Source organism: Nylanderia fulva, unplaced genomic scaffold (genome assembly GCF_048542155.1).
Source record: "Nylanderia fulva isolate GAGA-0341 unplaced genomic scaffold, ASM4854215v1 Scaffold12, whole genome shotgun sequence".
In the NCBI taxonomy this organism is placed as follows: domain Eukaryota; kingdom Metazoa; phylum Arthropoda; class Insecta; order Hymenoptera; family Formicidae; genus Nylanderia; species Nylanderia fulva.
The window spans coordinates 5207574-5234633 of record NW_028189409.1 but is presented as its reverse complement, the minus strand read 5'-3'; the positions used below and the strand labels follow the sequence as shown (position 1 = coordinate 5234633).

General features: G+C 27.2%; 5 protein-coding genes and 1 long non-coding RNA gene across 8 annotated transcripts in view; 4 read left to right on the top strand and 2 right to left on the bottom strand.

Annotated features, from left to right (window-relative positions):
• LOC146724728 (uncharacterized) overlaps positions 1 to 16129 on the bottom strand; it is a 69027-nt gene extending 52898 nt beyond the window's left edge. Inside the window, exons 1-3 of the long non-coding RNA XR_014923978.1 lie at positions 15594 to 16129; positions 15436 to 15504; positions 15297 to 15326 (exon numbers count right to left, since the gene is read on the bottom strand). This is a non-coding gene — a long non-coding RNA (uncharacterized LOC146724728). The remainder of the gene's footprint in view (positions 1 to 15296; positions 15327 to 15435; positions 15505 to 15593) is intronic.
• On the top strand, positions 1082 to 6042 carry LOC114935365 (retinoid-inducible serine carboxypeptidase-like). Its single transcript, XM_029308192.2, has 9 exons — positions 1082 to 1175; positions 1867 to 2096; positions 2398 to 2628; positions 2934 to 3044; positions 3279 to 3501; positions 3602 to 3760; positions 4116 to 4193; positions 4533 to 4690; positions 5743 to 6042. The coding sequence occupies exons 1-9, from the start codon at positions 1115 to 1117 to the stop codon at positions 5800 to 5802; spliced, it is 1311 nt and encodes a 436-aa protein (XP_029164025.1). The 5' UTR covers positions 1082 to 1114; the 3' UTR covers positions 5803 to 6042.
• Positions 8368 to 12767, top strand: LOC114935363 (retinoid-inducible serine carboxypeptidase-like). The gene is made up of 9 exons (XM_029308190.2): positions 8368 to 8468; positions 8705 to 8934; positions 9209 to 9439; positions 9746 to 9856; positions 10063 to 10285; positions 10387 to 10554; positions 10891 to 10968; positions 11610 to 11767; positions 12541 to 12767. The coding sequence occupies exons 1-9, from the start codon at positions 8411 to 8413 to the stop codon at positions 12607 to 12609; spliced, it is 1326 nt and encodes a 441-aa protein (XP_029164023.1). The 5' UTR covers positions 8368 to 8410; the 3' UTR covers positions 12610 to 12767.
• Positions 16130 to 16371: 242 nt separating the features above from the next.
• Positions 16372 to 18829, top strand: Gmd (GDP-mannose 4,6 dehydratase). Its single transcript, XM_029308037.2, has 7 exons — positions 16372 to 16637; positions 16851 to 17093; positions 17181 to 17373; positions 17452 to 17684; positions 17764 to 17979; positions 18091 to 18159; positions 18425 to 18829. The coding sequence occupies exons 1-7, from the start codon at positions 16569 to 16571 to the stop codon at positions 18485 to 18487; spliced, it is 1086 nt and encodes a 361-aa protein (XP_029163870.1). The 5' UTR covers positions 16372 to 16568; the 3' UTR covers positions 18488 to 18829.
• A 482-nt stretch (positions 18830 to 19311) lies between these two features.
• On the top strand, positions 19312 to 22770 carry LOC114935265 (uncharacterized). 2 transcript variants are annotated; one of them, XM_029308036.2, is made up of 6 exons: positions 19312 to 19453; positions 19571 to 19889; positions 20298 to 20601; positions 20837 to 21097; positions 21580 to 21732; positions 21916 to 22770. In XM_029308036.2, exons 2-6 carry the CDS (start codon positions 19609 to 19611, stop codon positions 22072 to 22074), a joined length of 1158 nt encoding a protein of 385 aa, XP_029163869.1. In that variant the 5' UTR covers positions 19312 to 19453; positions 19571 to 19608; the 3' UTR covers positions 22075 to 22770. The 2 variants fall into 2 exon arrangements, with proteins under 2 accessions (XP_029163869.1, XP_029163868.1); XM_029308035.2 differs by lacking the exon at positions 19312 to 19453 and having other exon boundaries at positions 19471 to 19889.
• On the bottom strand, positions 21336 to 26704 carry LOC114935268 (NECAP-like protein CG9132). Of its 2 annotated transcripts, XM_085479445.1 has the most exons (4): positions 26398 to 26704; positions 25794 to 26190; positions 25105 to 25393; positions 21336 to 22154 (listed from the first exon to the last, which is right to left on the bottom strand). In XM_085479445.1, exons 1-3 carry the CDS (start codon positions 26481 to 26483, stop codon positions 25115 to 25117), a joined length of 762 nt encoding a protein of 253 aa, XP_085335571.1. In that variant the 5' UTR covers positions 26484 to 26704; the 3' UTR covers positions 21336 to 22154; positions 25105 to 25114. The 2 variants fall into 2 exon arrangements, with proteins under 2 accessions (XP_085335571.1, XP_029163871.2); XM_029308038.2 differs by lacking the exon at positions 21336 to 22154 and having other exon boundaries at positions 22330 to 25393.
• Between the last annotated feature and the right edge of the window lie 356 nt (positions 26705 to 27060).

Genomic DNA, 27060 nt, shown 5'->3' with positions numbered 1-27060 from the left:
AACATATAAAAATACACAAATGAAATACAACATATTAAATCTAACAAAACGTATATTTAACTTAAATATTAATATAATATGTATGTTCAATTAACAAAATAGTAATTTAGTTAAAAAGTTTAATCAGATATTGCAATAGCTTTAATTTACAATACATTATTGGCATAAAGTAAAATAATTTTCAGTGCAGACTCAAAGCAAGCACGTTATTACAATTTAATGAGCGCATTATTTTAGTATATAGCATTATTCGTTCTTGGACTATGTATTCGGAAATTATTCTAAAAAGCAACGTCACCGAATTTTTTAATTTTTTCAAAGATCCAAGGATATTTCTTTTCATGAACAAGCAACAGACATAAAAAAAATTATTTTAAGATAAATTAATAAGTAATTCGTATGAAATGAATCTTTTGCTAGATTTATTTTACATGTTTGCGATCTATTTGTTATTCACATACAATGACACTCGAGCGATAAGATAACAATGCGAACTAATCCATTATTAATTTATGCGAACCACGTCGCATTATGTTCTTTAAATTCCGCATTCTGTCGTTATAATTAGCAGCAAAAATGATTTATAAACGTATATAGCAATGACAACTGCTACACGTTTTATCTGTAAACTGTACATCTTTAGCAAATTATTAAAGAAAATATTTCGGTAAAGTATGCACACAGAGTATCTCAAAATGATTATTTTAGGATATGATTGTGCACATAATTTTAAGCTTAAGCAAATAAATAGAATAAACATTCATATTTATATATATTTTACCTGTATAAGTCGTTTATTTCAAATGTACTTCTGATATCTCGCGTATAATCATACTAATCTGGTATATTCAAAAGTCAAAAGTAGCTGTTAGTATAACAATAAAGAATATCAAAATCTATCGCATTGTTGTATGATTTTAGTTCTATTTTACTGATGTTTTAATTGTTTTGAATTTTACATAGCAATATTATTTCTAAGATTAACTTTAGAAAGATCTCGCCACGCAAACACGAGAAGACAATAAAGGGTATGTTTATATATACGCTTTTTGTGTATAGCAATATAATCGCAACGATTAGTTTCCAAAAGATTTTGCCGCAGAAACACGACAAGATGATGAAGCGGCTACTTATTTGTATTTTTGCTATATTCTGCTTTATTCCTAGGAGTACTGGTAAGATAAAATACAAATTTTACTTTGGGATAATAAATTTTGTTATCACATAATATTATATAGCTGATCATGATTGTTAAATAGGAGAGACAAAAAACTACATATAAAATGTTACGATTGAAACTGGCGGATGTATACTTTAAAATACATCCTCTATATATATATTTCATATTATAATTTTTTCATATAAAATACTTAAAAAAAGATATTACATATATTTTGCTTCAATGCTTCAAATCTACTTTCAATAGTATTAGTCATTGTTAGTAGATAATATTTAAATTAAATTATTGGATAAAAATAATTAGAGTGGATTGATCCGAAAGTCATTCTATGTTCCAATTTAAGTCCTGTAGAATTTTTTCATAATAAATAATAGTTTTCCGAATTCGCGCCTCATCAAAGATACCATAAATGATACATAAATTACAACAGCAAGTAAAAAATACATATAATATTATACGAGCAAAAGAATTTTTATCAAATTCGCAACGGTAACTTAAAATAAATTATAAAATAATTTTAATACAAATTAAAGACGAACATTTGAAGTATTTCTTGTAAAAATAAAAAAATATGATAAAATAACTTCTCGTAACTTCACAAAACAAAGTAAGCAAGTCATCTATATCTATGAAAATCTATGAAAATTTTTAATAATTAAAAAGAAAACTTCTTTCAATCAACAAAGGGAGAAAAGGATTCGGTCCTGGAGAACAAGAATGGGGCTATGTTGAAGTACGTCCCAATGCTCATATGTTTTGGTGGCTTTATTATACTACAGCAGACGTTAAATCATATTACGATAAACCGCTAATAATTTGGTTACAAGGTGGACCAGGAGGATCTTCGACCGCATATGGAAATTTCGAAGAACTAGGGCCTCTCGATCTAAATTTAAATCCAAGGAATTACACTTGGGTAATGAATTATGCGTAAAAAAAAATTAAAGTATAGAATATTATTATCTCGAGACGTATAATATATATTTATTGTCGTGTGTGTATATAACTTATAAATTATTAATGATTGGGACTCTACTTATTAAAATATAAAAAGTACGGTAGTATTAATTAATATAATAAAAAAATAACGTTTTTCATGAAAATTAAAAAAAAACAGAATAATAAAATTTAAAAATTTGATTTTTTAAATTTATATAAATTTATTAAAATAAGCTCGAAAACAGTCCTTGATATACATATGTATATTTATATCGTAGATCAAAAGTTACAATGTACTCTTCATCGATAACCCTGTTGGCACTGGCTTTAGTTACGTTAATGATCAAACGGTATACACGACGACAAATGCTCAGATTGCTCGCGATCTTATAGAATGTATTCGAGGATTTTACAAACAATTACCGAGATTTAAGTTTGTCCCAACATATATCATTTCTGAATCGTATGGTGGAAAAATGGGAGCGGAGTTTGCATTAGTCTGGGCTCGAGTAAGAAATACAAACATACTATACTTATATATAATAAGTAATAAATAAAAGAATTATACAGTTCAATGTGTGTGTGTGTGTATGTGTCTGCAATCTTTTTAATCTTTTTGTGAGACGCGTATTTATATTATAAAAACAACAGAGATGTTTAAGATAATCATGAGACATTCTCTCTTTTTTTTCTGAGTCATATTATTTGTAAATAACTTTAATAATTGTCCCTAATCGTATTTAATATTCGTATTTAATAAACAAACAACGATTTATTAAATAAAAATTGATCAACGCAAAATTATATTCCTTAGGCTCAAAAAGTTGGTAATATTAAAAGTAATCTAAAAGGGGTCGTACTTGGAGGTGCTTGGATTTCTCCTATCGACTCTGTAACGACATTGGCGCCATTTTTATGCAACGTGGTAGTATTTAATCATTCATCATTTTTGTATTATCTTTAATCTAATATAAAATGTTGATTTTATACGATATTATATAAAAGAATCGACAAATAATGATATCATCGAAAAAGAGAATAAAACACATATACGCTTCGATTATATTTACTGGATTTCTCTATCATTTGCTTTTACAAAATTTATTTACAATATTCTTCATTATTCATGCATTGTTATATTCTTAAATATTTTTTTCAGGGTATGATGGATTTGCAAATTTTTAAAAATATTACTTCTGTGGCAAAACTTACAAAAGCTAAAGTTAAATCTGGCGAGTGGGAAATGGCAACTAAATTGTGGTCTTATATTCAAAAAATCATTGCAATAAAAACTTACGTTAACTTTTACAATATTGTGGAAGAAAAGAAATATGGGGATTATTCGCATCTTTTACCACAAAGCCAATCATCCTTTAATAGAGGTGTACACTCATGATTAATGACATATAATAATATAGATAGTAATAAATATAATAATCAGTATAACATATATATGTATATTGTATTTTTAACAAATTCTAGATTTATCTAAACATCGTATTCAAAATCGGGGTAAATTACTTTATACTTTAATGAATGGCCAAGTAAGAGAGGCACTCGGTCTTAATGTCATTCATGGCCATAATGAAAAAATTTTCTACTATTTAAGAGAAGATTTTATGAAACCCGTTACTAATATAGGTATGAGTCAAATATATGTATTAAATAAAACAAAAATAGTAGTGTGGCTTAATAATGCATTGTCATTGTTTTCAAGTAAAACGAATAAAAATAATATTTATTAAAGCTTCCGATTAGCTGTTTGTATCAATTTTTCATGAGTTATAAGAATTTGTAAAAAAAGAGAAATAACTTGTATAAATTTCAATCTATCACAACACATCTAATCAGATACTTTGTTTTGAAACTAAATCTTTCGCGAAAGAGATGTTAAGATGTTTCATTTCTTGTATGACTTGTGTGCAATTTTTAAATTTTATATTATATTAAAACCCTAAAATTTTAACTAACTAAATACAAATATATTTTGTTTCAGTGGAATTATTACTCAATGAAACCAACTTGAAAGTATTTGTGTACAATGGAAATTTGGATGCAGTTGTCACCACAAAAAGTAAGTTAATTTGTTTTCTCTTATGCGCTGTAACACATAAGGAGTAACGTTAATAACGTTAACGTATATAAAAAAATTGATAATCAAATTTTGTAAGATAAATTTAAACAATAACAAATCACTGTTTATATCTTGTGCTAACGCTCTTATTAACACTAAAGATTTAGTAACTATTATCAAATATGATAATAATTATCAAATATTCAATTTAAATTTACAACTAAATATATTTGATAACTATTACCAATCAGTTTTTTCAGTGTATTCATATGAGTTATTACACATATTATTATTATTTTTTTCTACTGCATAATTAGAGATTATTTTATTATATTTAAGGCACCTATACTTGGATCGAAAAACTAAAATGGAAAAAAGCTGACACCTGGAAATATGATTCGATTAAGGTACCGCTTGTCGTTGAAGGTATCATCGAGGGCTATGTCAAAGCTACAGATAATTTCGCAATGTATTTGGTCTACAGAGCCGGACACCATGTATGTATCTACATAGAAATGTCATTATTTCTTTTTTTATTCCACTTCCTTATTTATTGTAATATCGTTACAAGCAATCCTCAAAATGAATTCGTAATCTAAATAAAATTCGAAATCAAGCAATGACACTGTTAAAAAAATAACTTTTTTGAACCCCAGAACGAGATTAGTCGTTTTTTGGATATTAAACAAGGATCTGGTTTCCAAACATCATATCAAAATTTTGAAAAATTTGCAATTAAAGTTACAAAATTATTTTCTCGGTTATTTTCACGAACTTTGTTATATTATAATTACAATATGTAACGTGCTAGAATATTGCAAACAAAATAAATTTTTTGTTAGGATTTTCAAAAGGAATTTTTGGTATTGATTATGGTTAATAAGATTTCAATGGTTAAATATGAGATTTATTGTAAATGTTAACTGTGATTTGCTATTAGGTCAATGACAATTTATCAAACAGATTTCTATTATGTTTATTTAAACTCAAGGGGTTTTAAGGTCTGGATTTATAATGTGTAATATTAAAAAACATTTTTTAAATTTTGAGTCCGCTATATTAAGTCTACTATTTAATAATTTTGATATTAAAATTGTATTCCGTGACCTTAAAAATTTTTTAATTTAAATAAACATAATTGAAAGCTACTTATTTGATAAATCGTCAATGACCTAAGTTACAGCTAATTTCTGCAATACATCTCATTTAACAATGGATCTTATTGACATTTTTTGAATTCTTAATTGGAGAAAAATTATATCATCACGCTTCAGTAGAAATAACAGATTTAATCAATAAAATTACGATTAAACAATATTATCCTTTTTAACTTAGTTATAGATGCGTATACACCATGCATTTTTTAAGAAGATAATTTTCTCTTTTGAATATGTGTCTTTGAGATGTGTCTTTTTATAAAAAAAAAAAAAACATTATCCATTTAGTTATTTTCAGTTTATGGTTTCTTTTATGTACTTGATATCGACACAGCACCACATTTATTGATTTAAATATTATTTATGTATTTGTAATGTGTAACAATACACAGGTTCCAAAAGACAATCCTGCAGCTATGGCGCTAATACTACAGGATCTAATAAAGGAGTGAACAAAAAACCAAACTAGTTTTTAATTTTTAAAAAACTAAATGTGTATTATATTTACGGGACGTTACACTCAAATTACTGATAAAATTTTTCATCTATTTTTTTTACTTTTAAGAAAAAGAAGCAAACAATCAAAATAATCATAAATATTAAAATTAGTAGAAAATAATTCCGACTATTTGTCATATGTTACATTAATACTGATGTATAATTAATACTATATGTATATATAATATAGTACATATTAGACACAATATACATATATATATAACAATATATATTATATATATATACGTTATATACATATATACATATGTATGTTATATATATGTATATATGTACATACATACATATTTAATATATATTACTATACACATATATATATATATATGTTATATACATATATATATTATTGTTACATACATATGTATTTTTTAAGGAGGACAATTAAAATTTTATAGTTTTGACTGTTGCTTGACTTTTTGTAAATATTATTCAAAGTTGATCTACAGAAGGCGATTTAAAAAAAAAACACATATAGGATATTACAAAACATCCGACTTATAAATATCTTGTCATTTGCGTGACGTGTTTGATAATAGTCGACCATAAATAACTATCACTTCAGAAGAAACGAGAAAGATATATATATATATATATATATATATATATATATATATATATATTACTTTCTACGTGTTTGTACTGACTACACACACAACATATACACAAATTCTTAATACAGTTTAATACTTATTCGTAACTTCAAATTTTATTATAACTCTCTATCTTTACTTTGCAATAAACATATGTGTATTACATTATGTTTAACATCTTGACTGTGTAAACATATTAATAATTGACATTTGCGAGGAAAAACTTGCAAGATTTTGTCTTCAGTATTATAATCTTATATCTTGACTGTGTAAACATATTAATGATTGACACTTGCGAGGAAAAACTTGCAAGATTTTGTCTTCAGTATTATAATATGATATATATATATATATATATATATATATATAATATAGTAGTTAGAGTCTATTGTAGTAGCTTTAATATATGATTTATTGGCAAAAAGTAAATAATTTTTGATATAAATGTGATATATGTTCGGGGATTATCTTAAGATGCGACAAATACCATTTATAGTTTTCGAATTGTCCCAAAGATCCGAAAATATTTTTTTCATAAGCAAGCAACTGACACGACAAAAAAATGTTTGTTTCTTTTTTATACCAGATAAGTTAATAAATAAAAGAGATGAATTCTATATATTATATTCTATATATTCTATATATTAATTAATATATTTATTATATTATTTGTGGTAGATCTACTTGTGATCTAGCGACGACACTCGATCGAGAAGATAAAAATGCAAACATTATATATATGCGTCATTATGTTCTTTAATTAATTCTATGTATATTCTATCATTACAATTATAGCCTTATAAAAACAATTTATAAACATATCATAGCGACAACGTATTTAGACATTTTTCAAAGCAAATTGTTGATGAAAATAATTCACACCCGATAAAGTGTGTATATTATTGTATATATTAAACTGATTAAAGGACCAGTTGTTTCAACTTCTTGGTAAATTTTATCCGACAGATAGCATATGTTCGTCTTTTTTTTAACTTATTTGAAAAAAGACGAAGATATGTTATCTGTCAGATTAAATTTACTAAGAGATTGGAACAACCGGCCCTAAGTGATATACTTAATAAACAAATAATCCTCAATTATATAAACTATTGGTGCTACGTTTTTAATCTCTTGCGCATATATGTATATGTATAACTCTGCATCGTAAGCAATATCGTTTAAAAAGGAAGAAACTTTTGAGAAACGTAAAGTTTCGATATAATTACTGCAATGCATTGTTTATATACATATGTATATAAGCGCAATCTAGGGATCTTTCTATCAAATCATTATCCTATCAAAATCCTACGTTGTGAGATGCATATTCTATTGTCAGCGATGGTAATCGATTCAGCAGCAAAGAGTTTACTAAAGCTCGCCAAAATTTACAAGTTCATCACAAATTCCTTTATTAAGAGCTTCGTGAAGATTTCGTGAAACAAAACGAGTATAAATGATGACGATCATGTAGGAATGAAAAGCTGTGGATGATCTATTCGCCAATGAGATTTCCGAAATGACAAATTACAGACAAAGAAAAACGAGATACAGACCTTTTTTCAAAAGATATAAAAGATCTGAGATTGTTGATATGAAGAAATTAAATGGTAAGATAAAACTCAAATCGTATATCAACGCGATAGATTTTATTTTATATTATTGTATTAATGATTGATTTTTGCTGCTAGATATGATAAGTAGATTATGGAGATTATGAGCGAGATATCAAAAGTACATTTGAAAGAAGCAAATTATAAACATGTAAAATAAAATAAATATTTTATATATTTTAGGTAGCAATGTTATGTCAAGTATTAGTTTTAGAAAGATCTTTCCGCGCAAACATGATAAGAAAACAATAAAGGGCATATTTATATATACACTTTCTGTGTATAGCAATGTAATCTTAATAACGATTAGTTTCAAAAAGATTTCGCCGAAGAAACACAAGACGATGAAGGGTCTACTTATTTGCATTTTTACTATATTGTGCTTTGTTTCTGGAAGTATTGGTAAGCTAAATTTATCTCCGGATAACAGATATTTTGTTATCACACAATTTCGTACAGCTAATTATGATTTTTAGATATATAATAGATAAAAAAAAGTACATGTGAAATAATCAACTACTATGACAATTTTTGACATAATTTTGCGATTTCCGATACCAATTACGAGTAACTGTTACTCGCAATTTTTAATTTATTAATATAATTATTAAGAATAAAACTTCTTTTAATCAACAAAGGGAGAAAAGGATTCGGTCCTGGAGAACAAGAATGGGGCTATGTTGAAGTACGTCCCGATGCTCATATGTTTTGGTGGCTTTATTATACTACAGCAGACGTTAAATCATATTACGAAAAACCGTTAATAATTTGGTTACAAGGTGGACCAGGCGGATCATCGACCGCATATGGAAATTTTGAAGAACTAGGATCCCTTGATGTGAATTTAAAACCAAGGAATTACACTTGGGTAATTAATTATGCGTGATATACAAAAGAATTTAGAATGTTATTCTGTCGGAATTACATATAATCTATATTTATTGTCATGTGTATTTTTCTATTATATTTTTTAATATAATAGAAAAACGTAGAAAAAAATTATTTTCATAAAAAAGTAATAACGAAAGCACAGAATAATAAAATGGGAAAAACTGCGGCTTTTTTAAATATATTAACCATAAATTCATTTAAAAAAATAAGCTCATAAACAGTCCTTATATCGATATATATTTGTGTTACAGGTCAAAAATTACAATGTACTCTTTATCGATAATCCTGTTGGCACTGGCTTCAGTTACGTTAATAGTTCATCAGCATTCGCGACGACAAACACTGAGATCGCGTGTGATCTTTTAGAATGTATTCGAGGATTTTACGATAAATTACCGAAATTTAAGTCTGTCCCGACGTATATCATCACTGAATCGTATGGTGGAAAAATGGGTGCGGAATTTGCGTTTATCTGGGCTCAAGTAAGAAACACAAACATAATTTAAAAACTTAATAAATAAAAGAATTATGCAGTTAAGTATATATGTGTATGTCTTTAATCGTTTTAATCTTTTGCTGAGACGTATTTTTATATTATAAAGACAACAAAGATATTTAAGATAATCATGAAACGTGAAACACTTCCTCATTTTCTCTCTTTCTTTTATATAAGCCATATTATTTATAAATAACTTTAGTAATTGTCACTAATAATTGTATTCAATAAACAGACAATAATTTATTAAATAAAAGATTATGATGTGTCAACGCAAACTTGTGTTTCTTAGGCCCAAAAAACTGGCAATATCGAAAGTAATTTACAAGGCGTTGCACTTGGAGATGCTTGGATTTCTCCTATCGATTGTGTCATGACATGGGCGCAATTTCTACTAAACATGGTAATATTTAATTATGCATCGTCTTTGTGGTATTTTTACGAAATTTATTGTAAAGTGCTGCTTTTATAGAATATTATATTTAAAAAACCAATAAGTAATGATATCACTGAAAAGAGAGTAAAATTCTATCATTTTTTTACAAAATTTATTCACAAAATTTTCAATTATTAATGCATTGTTTTAAAATTTTTGGATATATTTTACAGGGTATGATTGATACGCATGATTTTAAAGACATTGACACTGCAGCAAAAAAGACAAAAGAAATAATTAAAATGGGCGAATGGAAAATGGCAACTAAACATTGTGGTATCACTCAACAAATAATTTTAAATACAACTTACAATATTGACTTTTACAATATTTTGGAAAAAAGACAATTTATATCCTATGATATATCACTATATCCTATGTGGTCCTTTGTTGCTGGTATACACTTATAATTATGATAGATATAACATTAATAGATTCATTAATTAATATATGTAATAATCATTATCACATATTGTTTTTTTTAACACAAATTGCAGACTTATTTATATATGGACCTTTTATTCCACATCAGAAAAATTTACTTGATAATTTAATGAATGGCTCAGTAAAAAAAACGCTCGATCTTAAAGTCAGGCATGGCCACCAAAGTGTAGAAGTTATCAACTATTTAAAAGAAGATTTTATGAAGCCTGTTACCAATATAAGTATAAATCAAATATATATATATATATATATATATATGTATTAATAAAACAAAAATAGTAATGTAGCTTAATAAATGCATTGTCATTGCTTTCAAGTAAAATGAATATAAAAAGTAGAGTTTATAAGCTTTCAGTTAGCTGTTGTGTCAATTTTCATGAGTTATATTTATAAAAAGAGAGAAATAGAGAGCTTGTATGTTAAATCTGTCACATACAATCAGATATTTTGCTCTGAAATTGAATCTTTCGCGAGATTTTTTGTATAACTATGATTTATTGTATATTTTATTAAAATCTCGAAATTAATTGATTAAATGCAAATATATTTTGTTTCAGTGGAACTATTACTTAATGAAACCAACTTGAAAGTATTTGTATACAATGGTAACTTGGACTTAGTTGTCACCACATTAAGTAAGTTAATTTGTTTTCTCTTATGCGTTACGACACATAATAAAGAACGCTAATAACATTTATATATGTAAAATTCAAAAATTATAAATTAAATTAAAACTGTCTGTCTGTTTTGTCTTAATTTATTTTACAAAACTTTAATTAAGACATTAAAAATATTATGTCAATATTGATTGTAAATAATCCAAATTATTATTGAAATATTTTTATTAAAATCCAAAATAATATCAAGAATAAATATATTATATATGTCAAATAGCCAAGTAAACAGAAATTATTAATTTATTAATAATTATTTATTTATTTATTATTTATTAATTTATTTATTTTTTTATTTTTTTTCTTTGTATTTTGATAATGTATGTACATTTAAACAATTTATTAAAAGTTATTCGAGTTTTAAAATATATTAATTTTTCAATTTTTTCAAACTTGATGTTGTAGAAAATCAAACTTGACAAGATAAAATGTTATTCTATTTTTCCTTTTTTATGTAGAATTATCATCTTTCCAATTACATCGCCAATAATGAATCACTCTGTATATCTTGTACTCTTATACTGACACTATTCATTTTGAGTTACTAAACATATTATTTTTTAAATTCTCGCATAATCAATAGTTAATTTATTATATTTTAGGTACTCTGCTTTGGATCGAAAAACTAAAATGGAAAGAAGCTGATGCCTGGAAATATTCGATTAGGGAACCGATCGTTAATAAAGATAATGTCGTCAAGGGCTATGTCAAAGCTAGAGGTAACTTCGCAATGTATTGGGTCAATAGAGCCGGACATATGGTAGGTGTACATAGAAATAACTTTTTGTCTTCTTTTCAGCTTTTTGTCTTATTCAGCTTCCTTATTCATTATAATATCATAAGAAGTAATCCTCAAAATTATTTTGTAATAATTAAAATTCTAAATTTGAACGATAATTCTAAGCAAAATTTAATACAATATTACAAATTTCACATACAATCAATGTGATAATCTCTACTTTATTCGTTTTATTGTTAGTTTCACGTATTTGTATTTTCATGTTTTAATATTAAAATTGCTTTACCCAATATACATGTAATTGTATATTTTACTTAAGTATTTATATAAGAGGTGTATGTATTAATATAATTATGGAATCACTAAGATATATTTTCCAATAAAAAATTTCTCAAAGCATATAATACGTATTAATAAGATAATATATAATTAAAATAATTAAAAATAGAAAAAAATTAATGCAAAAAAGCTCATGAAAGAAAAAAGAATATCGTTTTATAATTAATAAGAATCTTTTACAAAAAATGATTAAAGATCAAAATACGATTAACACACAAAATTTATTTTATACCAGATCTAATTTTATTTTTGTATAAAATATTTAATTTTTAATTAATTATATCATTTTAATCGATACGTATTATTCTTTGTAAACATGTTGATCAGAAAATACACCTTGTACAATTACATAATTATAGTTTAAAATACATATACAAATATATTTAAGTCAAATATATAAAGTACTTGTATTTTATCAAAACAATTTTAATATACATATAATAAAACATACGCAGGTTCCAAAGAATAATCCAGCAGTTATGGAGCTAATACTACAGGCTCTAACAAGCTACACAAAGGAGTGAAGAAAAGCAGAAACTTTTGAATTTGTAAAAAACTATGCATCAAATACGTTATTTATTGACGATATACTTAAGTTATTGAAATTGTATACTTTTTTTATTTTTAAGAGGAAGAAGTAAATAATCAAAATAATCATAAATATTAAATTGTTCGAAAATAATTCTGTAGTCATCATATATTAAATTCATACTGTTATAATTAATATTGTATATAATATTATACATGTACAATACATATTATGTACATGTACAATGTACATGTACAATGTACATGTACAATATAAACATATATTAAATATTTATTATTTATGTTAATTATATTTTATATTTAGTCTACATGTACATATATTGTAAGTATATATTATTATTATTATTATTATATATAATATATAATTTATTAAATTAGAATTTATATTTTTGCTTCATTGTCAGTATATGCATATATATCAATCATTCGTGTGTGTGTGTGTGTATATGCTTCAGTATATGCATATATATCAATCATTCGTGTGATTCAGTATATGCATATATATCAATCATTCGTGTGATTCCGTTTCTTTTTTTTATATATTTTATCGTGCATGTATTTTATTCAATAATGATTAGATACATAGAAAGAAAATCCACATATTGGAAGAATTTACTTAATGAGCAATATAGTTAAAGATTGAAAATTTAAAGTTCTGGCTGGTTACTTAACTTTTTGTAAACAAATTATTTAAAATTGATTTACAAAAGGCAAATCTTTTAAAACGTTCATATCGGACATTATCAAAACATCCAATTAAATATCTTGTCATTTGTGTGATTCACACATTTGATAATAACGTCGACTTTAAATGATTATCACTTTATGTATCAGAAATAAGAGAGAAAGAAATATAGTACTTTCTACGCGTGTCTGTACACTAAAAAAATTTTATTGAATTCGAATAAGTATTTGTTTCAATACTGCCAAATAAATCATTGATTTGAAACTAATAATATTGATTCGATGTGAAAAATATTTATTTTATATAAGAAAATCGTTTCAAAACAAATAAATATTTATTTGTTTCAAATAAATAATTTATTAGGCATTATTGAAATAAATATTTATAAATTTAATAATTTTTTTTAGTGTACGAATAATATTTCTTTTACTTTTCTTGTATAATCTTTACTAGTTTTACATAATTCACAATTACTTTATTATATTTTAAATACTGATGTCTGGATCGATAAAATGAAAAGAAGCTGACACTTGGAAAAAAATACGATGAGGGAACCGTTCATCGTTGAGGGTGGTATCATAGAGGGATCTATTTTAAAGCTCAAAATAACCTCAGGATTTAGTGGGTTCTGAAAACCGGACATATGGGATATACATATGCATACTAGTCATTTTCTCCCTTTCTATTCCATATATATATTTATTGTAATATCGTCGCGAGCAACCCTTAAAATTAATTCCTAACGAGTAAAATTCTAAATTGAATAACATACACAATCCTAAGGCACACATTATAGGATAAAATAATTTTAATATATATGAAAATGCGCGTGTACGTGGTAATTTGAAAGAATATAGTAAGTTCACATAATTTAATTTTAATTGAAGCAGTTTATCACATTTTAATAGAAATAGCAAGTTTGATCAATACAATTATGTGAAAATAATATCGTTTTTAATCATTTTTTAGGCGTTTATATCTTTTTCTAAAAAGATAATTTTTTATTTAGTTAATATAACTGATCTGTTATTATATTTTATATACTTGATGCATCTCTTATCTCCTCACTTAAAATTAGATATCATTTTCCATTTATAATTGTCATCATATATATTTATAATTGTAATATAAATGTGTGTGTAATATTACTTACATAGTTTCTGCAAGACAATCCAACAGTTATGGAGCTAATAATACAAGAGCTGGCAAGCCATTCAAAGAAGTGAAAAAAAGAACAAAAACTAGCTTTTATATTTGTAAATATAAAAAGATAATGTATATAATTGAAGTGACAGCACACTCAAATTACTGAAATTATTTTATCTGTTTTCTATTTTTAAGAAAAATAAGCAAACAATAAAAATAATTATAAATATTTGTTATTTTGTTATATAGGAAACAATTCTGACTATATATCATATGTTAAATTAAAACTATTGTATTTTTTTTAATTGTCAAATAATTATATTGTCAAATATAATCAATAATTGTCAAATATATTATATGTAATATATGTTTTGTACTTCAATATTCATTTATGCCTGATTCGCAATTCTTTTTTAAACAGTTTAAATTAAACAAATTATTAATATGAAAATTATTCATATTTGATAAGGCATGTATATTCAATAATGTGTATAATATATTACTTTTTTAATATCATCTGTATATCTATGTTTCTACATTGCATTGTAAAGTAATGTCGTTTATAGAAAGAAACTTCAGTAATACTGAAGAACAGCTCCATCATCTCCGATTTTGTCAAAACTTTACAATATTGTATACTTTGTACGTAAAACATAAATCTATAAATTAAAATTGTTGCTCTTAAGTAGAAAAAGTTACAGAAAAGAAGCAGATTTTAATTTACAGATTCGTATTTCACACACAAAAATACACGATATTATAAAGACAAAATAGGATAGGATTTTCACTAAACTATCACCCAAAATTTAAATAAAAATTGATGAGACTCACCAATACGATGCACAGCAACAAAGTTGTAAACTGTAAAATATCAATGCATGGAAATTATTATAGTAAAATTTAAAATAACTGATATTGAAAAATAAAATTATTATTAATAGTAAGAATAGTAATAATAAATAAAAATTACCATATAGTTGCTCCACAATTGCCTGATGCCCATCCTGGACCTTCATTCCTCCTTGTTCCCTTTTATAGACTGTAAATTGAGAATATATACATAAATATAAATATATTGAAACTATATATAGTATAGTAATAAATAATAAAGTAAATAAAATTATTCACCAATATTATTATTCTGTCGTTGCTCCATACTTCCTCCTCGTGGAAGCTCCAAAACACTTGCACTCGCGTCACTTTTTTCGCCGATTATTTATCATCGAACGCGTATTTCGGAGACGTCGCGAAAATCTTAAGAGAAAAAATAGGTAAGATGGCGGAGCGTTGTCGTAGTCGACCTGCAATTTTTACGACGAGAATACAAACCTAGTTCATCGTGTACCGACACTTCCACATCACGATACGAGAGTACGACCGAAAACGCGTAATCGCCCGCTTGGAATACACTCGACAGCGTCGAAAAACTTCGGAAATTTTCGCGTCGAAAGCGACCGGTAATTCTCGCGATCTTCCCGGACGCGCGAACTTCAGCAGCTTGAAGTTGCTGCTGTGACGTCACGCCTTCGCCGAACGTCGAGACGAGACTCGCGATTCGCGGTCGATTTCGCGCGTGCGATCGCGATACGTCGTCGCAATTCATACAACAATTAATTACGTGAACACACTAATTAATAGTCACACACATATATTTTATTCGCGGATCGGCGACAAAAGCGCGGATGTTGATCGCGAATAACCCGAAAGTGCCATCAGAGGACGACAGAATCTAGATTGTGTTCGAAAATATATTCACCAAAGTGCAGAATTTGACCGACCAATCAAAGCCCGAGAATCTGTTTGTCCTGATTCTTGATTGGTCAGTTCAGCGCTTCATCTCAGGAATATATTTTCGAACACAATCTAAAATGCATATATCGACTATCGACTATCGATTATCGACTACGTAATCGCGCGTATAATTCTAATGATATTGTAGAATGACGGCTTATCTAATCTTCCTGTCTGTGTGTGAAAAATGAATAGAATAGGATGACTATTGTGATTTTTTATATATATTAATTTTTTTTAACCGATAAATGTTATCGGTATTTGCAATGGTCTGAAGCAGCAGACCGTGAATAAAAAGGAAACTTATTGGTTATGTTGACATTCGACATGGCAACCGGCGATGATCGACGTGTCGCTTTAATTACTGGCATTACAGGACAAGTAAGTAGTTAATCAAATATATATTTAATTCAGCACATGTACGACCTTCCAATTTTTTTATATAATATTACATTTAAAAAAAAATCTTATCTAAAATATTTTCTTCATCAAACATATTTATTACTACTTTTATACTTATCTTATATTTTGAGGTATATAACAGTATAATTTAAATTTTGTTTGATTTTAATCTTATTTAATTTATTATTGCAGGATGGCTCTTATTTGGCAGAAAATTTACTGGAGAAGGGATACGATGTGCATGGTATTATCAGGCGAGCTAGTTCATTTAATACTGCTCGCATTCAGCATCTCTATGCTGACCCAAAATGCCATCGTCAAGGTAAAATGAAGTTGCATTATGGCGATATGACTGATTCCAGTAGTTTAATTAAAATCATTAGTGCGGTACAGCCAACAGAAATTTATAATCTTGCAGCACAAAGTCATGTTATGGTTTGTATATTTGATCAACTACATATATAATATTTATATAAATTAAAACTGAATTTTTTTATCTTTATATTTATTTATATATTATAGGTGAGTTTCGAAGTGAGTGAATATACTGCAGAAGTAGATGCAGTAGGAACTGTACGATTATTAGATGCAATACGTACATGTGGTTTAGAGAAATCTGTAAAATTTTATCATGCATCAACTTCTGAACTGTATGGTAAAGCGGTGGAAGTTCCACAAAATGAGAAAACACCATTTTATCCACGTTCTCCATATGGTAATTGAAAGGTGGAAAGACAAGCATATCCAAACATACATACACATACTTATATAGACATATATTTCCAAATTTTAGCTTGTGCAAAGTTATACAGTTTTTGGATTGTTGTAAATTATAGAGAAGCCTATAACATGTTTGCATGTAATGGCATATTATTCAATCATGAAAGCCCACGAAGAGGTGAAACCTTTGTCACAAGAAAAGTGACCAGATCGATAGCAAAAATACATTTAGGTCTACAAGATGTGCTTGAATTAGGAAACTTAGACGCAAAGCGAGATTGGGGCCATGCCAAGGATTATGTAGAAGTTAATATAGTAGCACTTTACGACGAATAATTTAAGTTTCTAAATATATATAATTTATAATATGCATTTGTATGTACAGGCAATGTGGTTAATGCTTCAACAAACAGAACCAGATGACTATGTCATAGCAACGGGAGAAACGCATAGTGTAAGAGAATTTGTAGAAATAGCATTCCAATACGTAGGTCGTATAATTAAGTGGGAAGGCGAAGGCATAAATGAGACGGGGCAAGATGCAAAAACCGGTCAAGTATTAGTTCGTATAAATCCAAAATATTTCCGTCCAACTGAAGTGGTAAGATATTACATTCGTTATATAAATTATGTGAAGTAAAAAAATAAATTTCGTAGCATATGGATTATATACATTTAATTGTTTTCTTTATTTTCTTCTGTTTTTGAATAGGACATACTTTTGGGTGATGCATCAAAAGCAAGAAACAAATTCGGATGGAAATCAACAATCACATTTGAGGTAATTTTTTCTATTGCTTTTGCACATCTAATCCTTTGTCTCCCAAAAAATCATATATAGCAACAAACTTATAATTAAATTCAGGATTAAAATTTTTCAATAATTTTGTTTTTATTATATTAAGTATAACTATATTTAATTAATCACCTTCAGCTTAAAAAGAAAAAAAATAATAGAACTCAAAGAATTAATGTTTTATACATATATGTATTATATATAAATTTTATCTTAAATTATATAATACATATACATATATATGTTGCAGGAACTTGTAAAAGATATGATGGATTCTGATTTGGAATTAATGTCAAAAAACCCAAATGCTTAATAATCTTTTATTTAAATTGTGATATGGAAAAATGCATTTTTTCAATATATTTTATTTCTATATAAAATGGTAATATTTAAAAATTTGTTTTTTTGATAAATATTATAAATATTTTAATCATATTTTTTAAATTTCTTTTACGGGTAGGCAAATTCTTTTTCCTAATAACATAATTTTATGATAATATAAACGTACATAATGTGAAATAATCAAGAATATAATTGTATAAGTATTAAATATATACAAAGAAAGGAAGAGAGGCTGATATAAAGAGCTGATGATTTTTGAATAAAATAAAATATAAAATATAATCTTTTTTACTTAAAGATTTAAAAAAACATATATTTCTGATAAGTATAATATAAATTATTTTAAAACCTAACAATTTTTCCTTCCAATTTACGACTGACCTTATTACAGTTTACTTTAGAATTTTCCCTGAATCTTTTTTTCTTATTTCTGCATACGTACAGATTGAAAATGTGTTCTTTTATTTAGTGGTTTTTCATTTTATGAATGAACACATGTAAAAAAATAACAATGTATGCATTTTATATTTTATATCTAAAAACAAGAGATTTATTTTGTGAAGAATATATATATAAATAATTTAAATAAAATGTGAATATATTTATGTATAATAACTTTTGTAAAAAAAAATAAATACTTAAATACATATTATTTGATTTTTAAAAAGTGTTTTATCTCTATGATGGATTTAAAATATGCAATACTTTATTTTATATAAAAAATAATTTACTCAAATTTTTTCTAATTATTTCACATTATGCGATCTTTATTAAAGAGTAAAAAAATTGTTTTAAATTAAAATATATTTTTCGAATTGTTATCTATCATTTTTTTCTCTAAAAAATGAATTAAATCGTTGAAGACACGAACCGAGAGAGAAAGAGACTTCTGATCAGTTCTCCCTCCTCTTCTACTTGATCCTCATCACCGAAGCATGTACATACGTGTCTTTATTCTTACTACGTCTATGGATAATAGAAACGGAGCGGAGATCTCGTATATATATTTGTCTCTTCCCTCGTCCCTTCTTTTCTATTTTCCTGTCGTTTGTAGGATTGTAAACAATTCGATCGGAGGAAGGATTGAGAAGAATGAGACTGTCGTGGACCAAGGGGAGATACGCGTTCTGTTTGCTGATTCTGCAAATAAAATTGACGAACTCGCGGACGTCCTGGCGCTTAAACGGCGCTGACAAAGTTGTGAAAACGACCGACTTTGTGAGCGCGATCGAGGACGATCCGATTTTTGATATCCTCGCGAACAGCGTTGTTATTAGCAATGGCCAAACCTGGAGTAGGACTGCGACATTGGACAAGCACGAGAAAGTACAATTGTATTGTCAGGAGTGCAAAGGTTTCGCTAGTCAGGAAAGGTAAAGTCGACCGTATAATTATTGTGTCAGATGTTGCATAGTTAGGTTATAAAATTGTATTTTTTTCAAACTGCATTATTTACTTATTTATTTTTTCAATTTTCTCTCTTTCTGCTGCATTATATTCTGTTTCGATAGTATGAAATATTGTATGGCTTAGTATTTTGTAGCCTCAAGTTGTAGATATTATTTTGATGATTCAAGAAAGAAGCTAAAATTCTCTTGGTCTTCCTGTTTGAATCATTATAAATTTTATTTGTTTGAAACTTTTTCCTTCCCCTTTGTATTATACACGAGCAATACTATTTTGTATGACATAATTTTTTTTTCTTCCTGTAGTTAGCGTTTTATGTGTGGCTTGCTGTTCATTCAGTGTTAAAACAGCCCTAACTTTCGTCCCCTTGGCAGACGACTCTCGTCATACGTGTTGAAGGACACAAAAAATATCAATGAGTCCTTTCCTCTGTCTTCGCAAGTGTCAAACGAGCAAGTGACATGCACCTCTGGTCAACAATGTGATAATATAATATTGGATTGTGGCAAGCCAGTGAACTTTACCTATTATGACAATCTGATTGGTGTGGCAAATAGGAACAAGCACCCATTGGTACCAGAACCTAATGTGGCACTTATGTTCAAGAAAAACGGCGGTAAAACTGTCGATGTTGATATTGATTTGCTAGAGAAACGCTTGAAGAAAGCAAAGCGAGAGGTATTTATTTCTAAATCTTAACTAGAAATCTTATTGGATATTATTTGCATCAGTTCTAAGTAATAGCAGAAAAATTGTGCACTTGATTTGCATTTTCTTTTCTTTCATCAAACATTTTTCACAAGAAATATAATTGTAATATAAAAACATATCTTTGTGAAATAATATATTATCATGTATATATATTGAGCATGAATTTTTCTGATTTGTTTTTAAAAAGAACTTTTTTTTCCAGAAACCAAAATCTGTCCAATTATATAATCAGATAGGAAATTTTTGGCGTATTAAAGGCGATGCACAAAGATCAATTGAATGCTTTCGTAGAGCACTTGCTGTGTCGCCGCATAATGCAGAAGTGCTCTTGAACTTGGCTAGAGTATTACTAGTACAACATTACTTGGATGATGCGACATACTTAGCCAGGCGATCCTTAGAATTGCAACCTCCAGATCGCAATGCATGGGAACAATATCTTACACTCGGACAAATATTCAAAGTACATAGAATAATTTAATAGCAATTAACTGTAATAGTCAAGTATATTGATATTGATATATTTGTATTGAAATTTCAAAACAGTAGTGAGATCTTTGATATAGATAATTTATTTGATATAATTTAGTGATAATAAGAAGGATATATAGAAATTATAAAAAGTATGGATTATTATATTAATATTTATATAAATTAACTAATTAAATTTCAACTGATTTTCTTGAAAATTCGTACACAAGTTAATTTTAATCGTTTATTTCTTTTTACATGTTTACTTATCTATTATACAAAATTCAGTACATTTCTTTTTCTAATTTTAATTCAGTACATCTTTTTTCCTTGTTATTTCGATAAATAATTTAATGCTAAAGGAAATATAAAAATAGAATTGATAATTATATTTCCACTAAATTTTCAAAAAAAAATATTCCAATAGAATTCAATACTGTTAAATACGTTTTTATCTTTTATATCATTTTGCAGGCATATGGACACTTTCAAGAAGCAGCTGTTCATTTGCGTCACGCACTGGAATTAAAACCAGATCTTTCTGACGCTGCCGACGCGTTAAAGGAAGTCGAGTCATTGCCGGCTGCAAGTATACATATCTATACGTTGCTGATTATCATCTGTTTGGTATGTAAATTAATTAAATGCATATACCTACAAATTATGTTCAGCCTTTATCAACTAATAAATAAAGTGTCTATTAATATTTTTTCGAAATTAAAAATAGAGTTCCTTTTTCTCTCATTTTTTGTTCATGTATATATAAAAGGCGGAAATTGTTACTGATATGATTGCTCGTTATCATTGTAGGTACTTGGTGTGCTCTTGGTTGTGTTGAGCAGTGTAGAATGTGATGAGGATTCAACTCTAGTCAGTGGACAGCTTCAGCGTCCAGTACAACGACATTTCAGTCGTGCTATGGCTATGCGTAGTTTACGGCTCAATGTTGCACGCAACAAACGCTGTTGATAATGATGACTCATTACTTGACGAATTATTCATTCGTACAAGTGATAGAATAACTTTTCATGCCATAACGATTTATCTCCCTGCAAAATATTATTTGTAATACGATTCGTAACAATTCTTGGGATGCACTCTTTAACTATTTATTATGTATTTCTGCGCGGAAAAGAGAATATATGAAAGGAATATATAAGAATTTCATTGTTACCTAATATCTGCTACCTGATCGAACTTTCATTGAAAGATAAATTCGATAAATTTAATTTCCATTCAATATTTATTCTTATACTCTTAATGTGTTTACAGAAAATAAAAAATATGGAATGTTACACGCACTCAATATCACGCAAACCCATACGCACATATATATTATATATAAATCAGAATTACAATGATTCTCTTTAGTTGCTATCACATATATAATACGATATACATTGCAACAATCTCTTTTATTACCATATACATGAAATTTGAATAGATACAAGGGATATTTTCAATTTGTTTTCCATCTATATCACTTTTGTAATATAATATATTATATACGATTAGAGCTGAATATTAACTTTAAAATGTTATAAAGTGTTTCAAAAAAAGATATGACATAGCAGCAAAATCTTATTCTTAAAATTTATATCTTTGATATATTTGATATCTATGATATCTTTGATATCAGATTGATTGTAAAAACAAAGCTATAAAGCCATACACCAAAACATTCCACAACAGAAGCAGAGTTTCCATTATGTTTCAACAAATTGTTTTATCAAAACAAAAAAACTTATCAAAGTTTCATTTAGAAGTTATATATAATAAATTGCAAGTATTATTTTTGCATCTTTAGCTATATATTTTTGCTTTTGATATATTGATTGTAACTCCAGATATTTGTTAATGCTTTAAAATTAAAATGTTGAAAAAATTAAGTTTAGCCTCTAGCTTTCACTTGTTTCATCAATTATAATGTATGACTTGATAGTCACATTTTAGATATTTTAATCTAGCTAATTCTTTAACTAATATCAGCAAGGTTATCCCCCCTCTCTTGGCCGTTCTATATATACGTTAAAAATATTCTTTACATTCATATACACATACATTATATATTCATTTTCTATTTAATTATTACTATCATTAAAACATTTGTTTTTTATACATATGATGTAAAAGTTTATTTTTAACGTTAAACATTATATAGCTCTCTTTGATTACTATTACTTTTATACAACTTTGACATTTTTTTTTGCTGTCACTTCACACTTTTTTTGAAACGAATTCTACAAGGAAAATCCTTGCAGAAAAAGACTATAATATATAATAAAATTTTCATCTAAACATTCATTCAACAAGTTTCATACTAACAATATGTTTAACAAGATTATTTTATATTTTACATTAAAATTTAATTGGTAATGTAAATAACATTGTACAATTTATGATCTAATCAACGAGTTATAGATACACACAGTATAATAGATCTATTTTTTGCCATGGAGGCAACTGTTGTGCATTACGCCGAATTTTTACATGTAGGCATGTGAAACATTTCTAGCAATACATATGCATAATTTTTACATGTGAATGCAAAATAATTGCTTGCACATTTCTCAATAAAAAAAAGTAAATATATATTATCCAAATATATATTTTTCTTGTTTATATTATTTTAAATATAAAGAAAATGATAACATTTTTCTTTATTACTAGATAGAAAAATATTATTATCCCGCAAAAAAGATGTAATATAAAATCTAAAAATCAATTTTCTAATCATATTCGCGATTAAAAAACAAATATTTTGAAATTGAACAATAACATATTTTTTTGTAATATTGTTAAACATTCTTTCTTTAATAAAAATTTATTAATAATCATTAACACGTTTAAGAACAAAAATCTATAGAAATTTAAAAAAATAATATGAAATAATATGAAAAAACTTTGAAATTATTTCAATGAATAAAAACCTGTCGTGGCTCAAATTTAATAAAGAACTTTATATATGGACATCCAATATATGAAAAAATTAGGTCTTGTTTTCATAGTAGGCCTTTATAGTATCTACAAACATTGTAAGCTAACAGGCCAAATATTATACTTATTACATATTTAACATAACATACTAATATTGAAAAAAATATTTAAATATCCATATATATTTAAATTTTATTATAAAGTTTATACAATCTGTTTAAATGCCAGTTTTAATTAATAAATAATTATTCTTTACTTTATCTCTAATTATTTGACTTACAATTTATATTAACATTAAACTGTTAAACTCTAGTGTTAGAGTCTCTTTTCTCTTGCATTCTATTTTTTATAACTTATAATTTTTCTTTGCTATAAGAGACTTTAACATAACATTAATATAATTTGTAAAAGTCAAACAATTAAATATAGACTAAAGAATAATTATTTATCAATAATTATTACTTGTCATAAATTGAGAAAGTAATATTATATATTCCCCCTTGTAAGTACTAAACAGATAGTGTTAATTATTGCTATCTGGTTCAAATTTGCCTAGTTTATTGGACTAGTTTATACAAGGCACTAAATGCATTTTTTAATATCAACATTTACACATATAAAAACTGTATTATCTTCAGATACATTGGATGTCCGAAAGCAATTGAAACGAAAATGTTTAAATGATATTTATAAGTACTAAAATTTTTTCATAAGTTTCCCCTTTCAAGAATGCTGCTATAATTTTCATCGCACACTATAAATTGAAGTACATACATACATATGCACATACTTGCATACATTCATTCATACATATATATATATATATATATATATTTATATATATATATGATTTCTGCTACTGCTCAGACATCCTTTCAACAATCACTCTTAAAATCAGGAGCTCTCTTCTTGTGTATCTATTATATATAATCGATTATTTCAGTTATTTATATATGGTGATTCAAAAATAGATAGACAAACTTTGACAACATTTTAGGAGCTTCTAAAATTTGACCATCTGTTTCAAAATTACCCTATATATAATAAAATATTTATACATACATTTTTAAAGTTAGAATTGTACCCAACTTGCATTGGCTACTGCAGGTGTAGGTGTGGATGCTGATGCTGCTGCTGCTGCTGCTGACGGCTGAGAAGCGCTGGCAAACTCACCCCACTCAGAACTTGGAACATCTTGGTTTTGACTCTGTTGCGGTTTGTGTGCTGGTGAGGAAGTAGGAGTCTTTGCTGGTGGTGGAGCAATCTTGACCCCACCTGGAGGTGGTGGCAAACCCGTGGCTGCACCAGTACGTTGTTTGGATTTGGACGAAACCTCGCTCCCATCTTTTTTCTAAATAATAAATATATTAAAAAATAGTTTCAAGATCTATATTATAGAAATAATTTGTCGTAATTAATTATCTAACATTAAATATTTAACATCAAGAAAAAAATTTGTGAATTATTCTACATTAATTCATGCAATTCTATATAATTTAAAAAAATATATTAGAAAATAAAAGAAAAACATTTTTTCTAATTATTAGAAATTTGCAAGAATGATATACAATATGTTAATGTGACTTTGACATATATGATTATCTGACTTAAAGAAATATTTTCTCTTTGTGTATAAATTTTAAAAAAATATTTAAATACTAATTTCATTAAAATTTTAGGATTTTAACAAAAAAAATGTTTTTAAAAATGGATCAACAGAAAAATTAAATACATGATGAACATATCCTTACAGTGATCTTCATGTTAATCTTGATAGTTTCACCTTCCTTGAATCTAAGATCCAATTCCTGCTTCGGCTTCTCCTTCTCTTTCTCAATTTGTTCTCGATTCTTTAACCATTTGAAATGATCTTGAAGAGCAACGTTCAAGTCAAAACTATCAGATCTGTCTAAGAAGCCAACACCTATGAAGGCTGACCGTCCGTTATCATCTTGAATTCTCAGAACAAAGTATCGAGAAGAATCGGTGACCGGTTCCACCGCAATTCCAGGATACTGCTCGATAGGGCACTTGGCGAACAATTCGCCTGTAATCTTGTCCTCCAGCTTTATCGTAATGCTATCTCCCTGTGACACTAATCGCATGCGTCCCGTCCACGAAGGCTCCTGCAGGTTCCAGTCGGCCGCCCTGCGATGAAATCACGGATGAAGCTGCATATGGATTCATACAGATAAATAAAGAAGGTAACATATCCTTTAATTTACTGTACTAGACTCATTCGCGAGGAACGCTTAGCTTATTGTTAGAACAAAAAAAAGGTACACATCCTGATCGCCTTTGACATATTGAACAACTATCAGATGTCGTTCGTTAATAAACGTGTTTTACGTTTACCGATAACCCCTGTTGGTTGACCTTGGCGGAATTTTGAAGACAAAAATCTCGGACTTCACCAGAAGGACACTCTCGTAAGTTTCCATCGCGCCTGTCTAACAATTAACTTTCAACTTTCACGGGAAACAGAAGCGCGAGAGAAGAGCCACAGACAGTCACAACGCACACAAGGCTACTGAAACCGCTATTTCAAAGCGAGTTCGTGGAGTCTTCCTGACAAACGTACGTCGTGATCCACCGTGGCTTGATAAGTTTTATCTCAAGTCACGCCTTCTATCCCTCTCCATCATATTTCTCTCCTACATCGCCCACGAATCAACCATAGATTAAAAATCGATGGAAGAAGACGTGTCGATTTTTCGAATTAATTTTTAGACGACGAAAATTCGCATGCAATTCAAGAAAATTCCTGGTTACCAAATAAACAAAAAAAAATCTCTAGCGTTGCATTCGAATTTCGAATAGCTGTGAATGTGATCTAAATTGGCGCCAATTTTTATTCGAGTTTTATCTTTTATTATTAGCAGCTCACTTCAATAAATTTATTATAAATAAATAAATTAAATTAATTATTATTATTAAATATTATTAAATATTATTATTATTATTATTAAATAAATAAATTATAAATTCATTATTCGCGCATTATTCGACAATTCACTA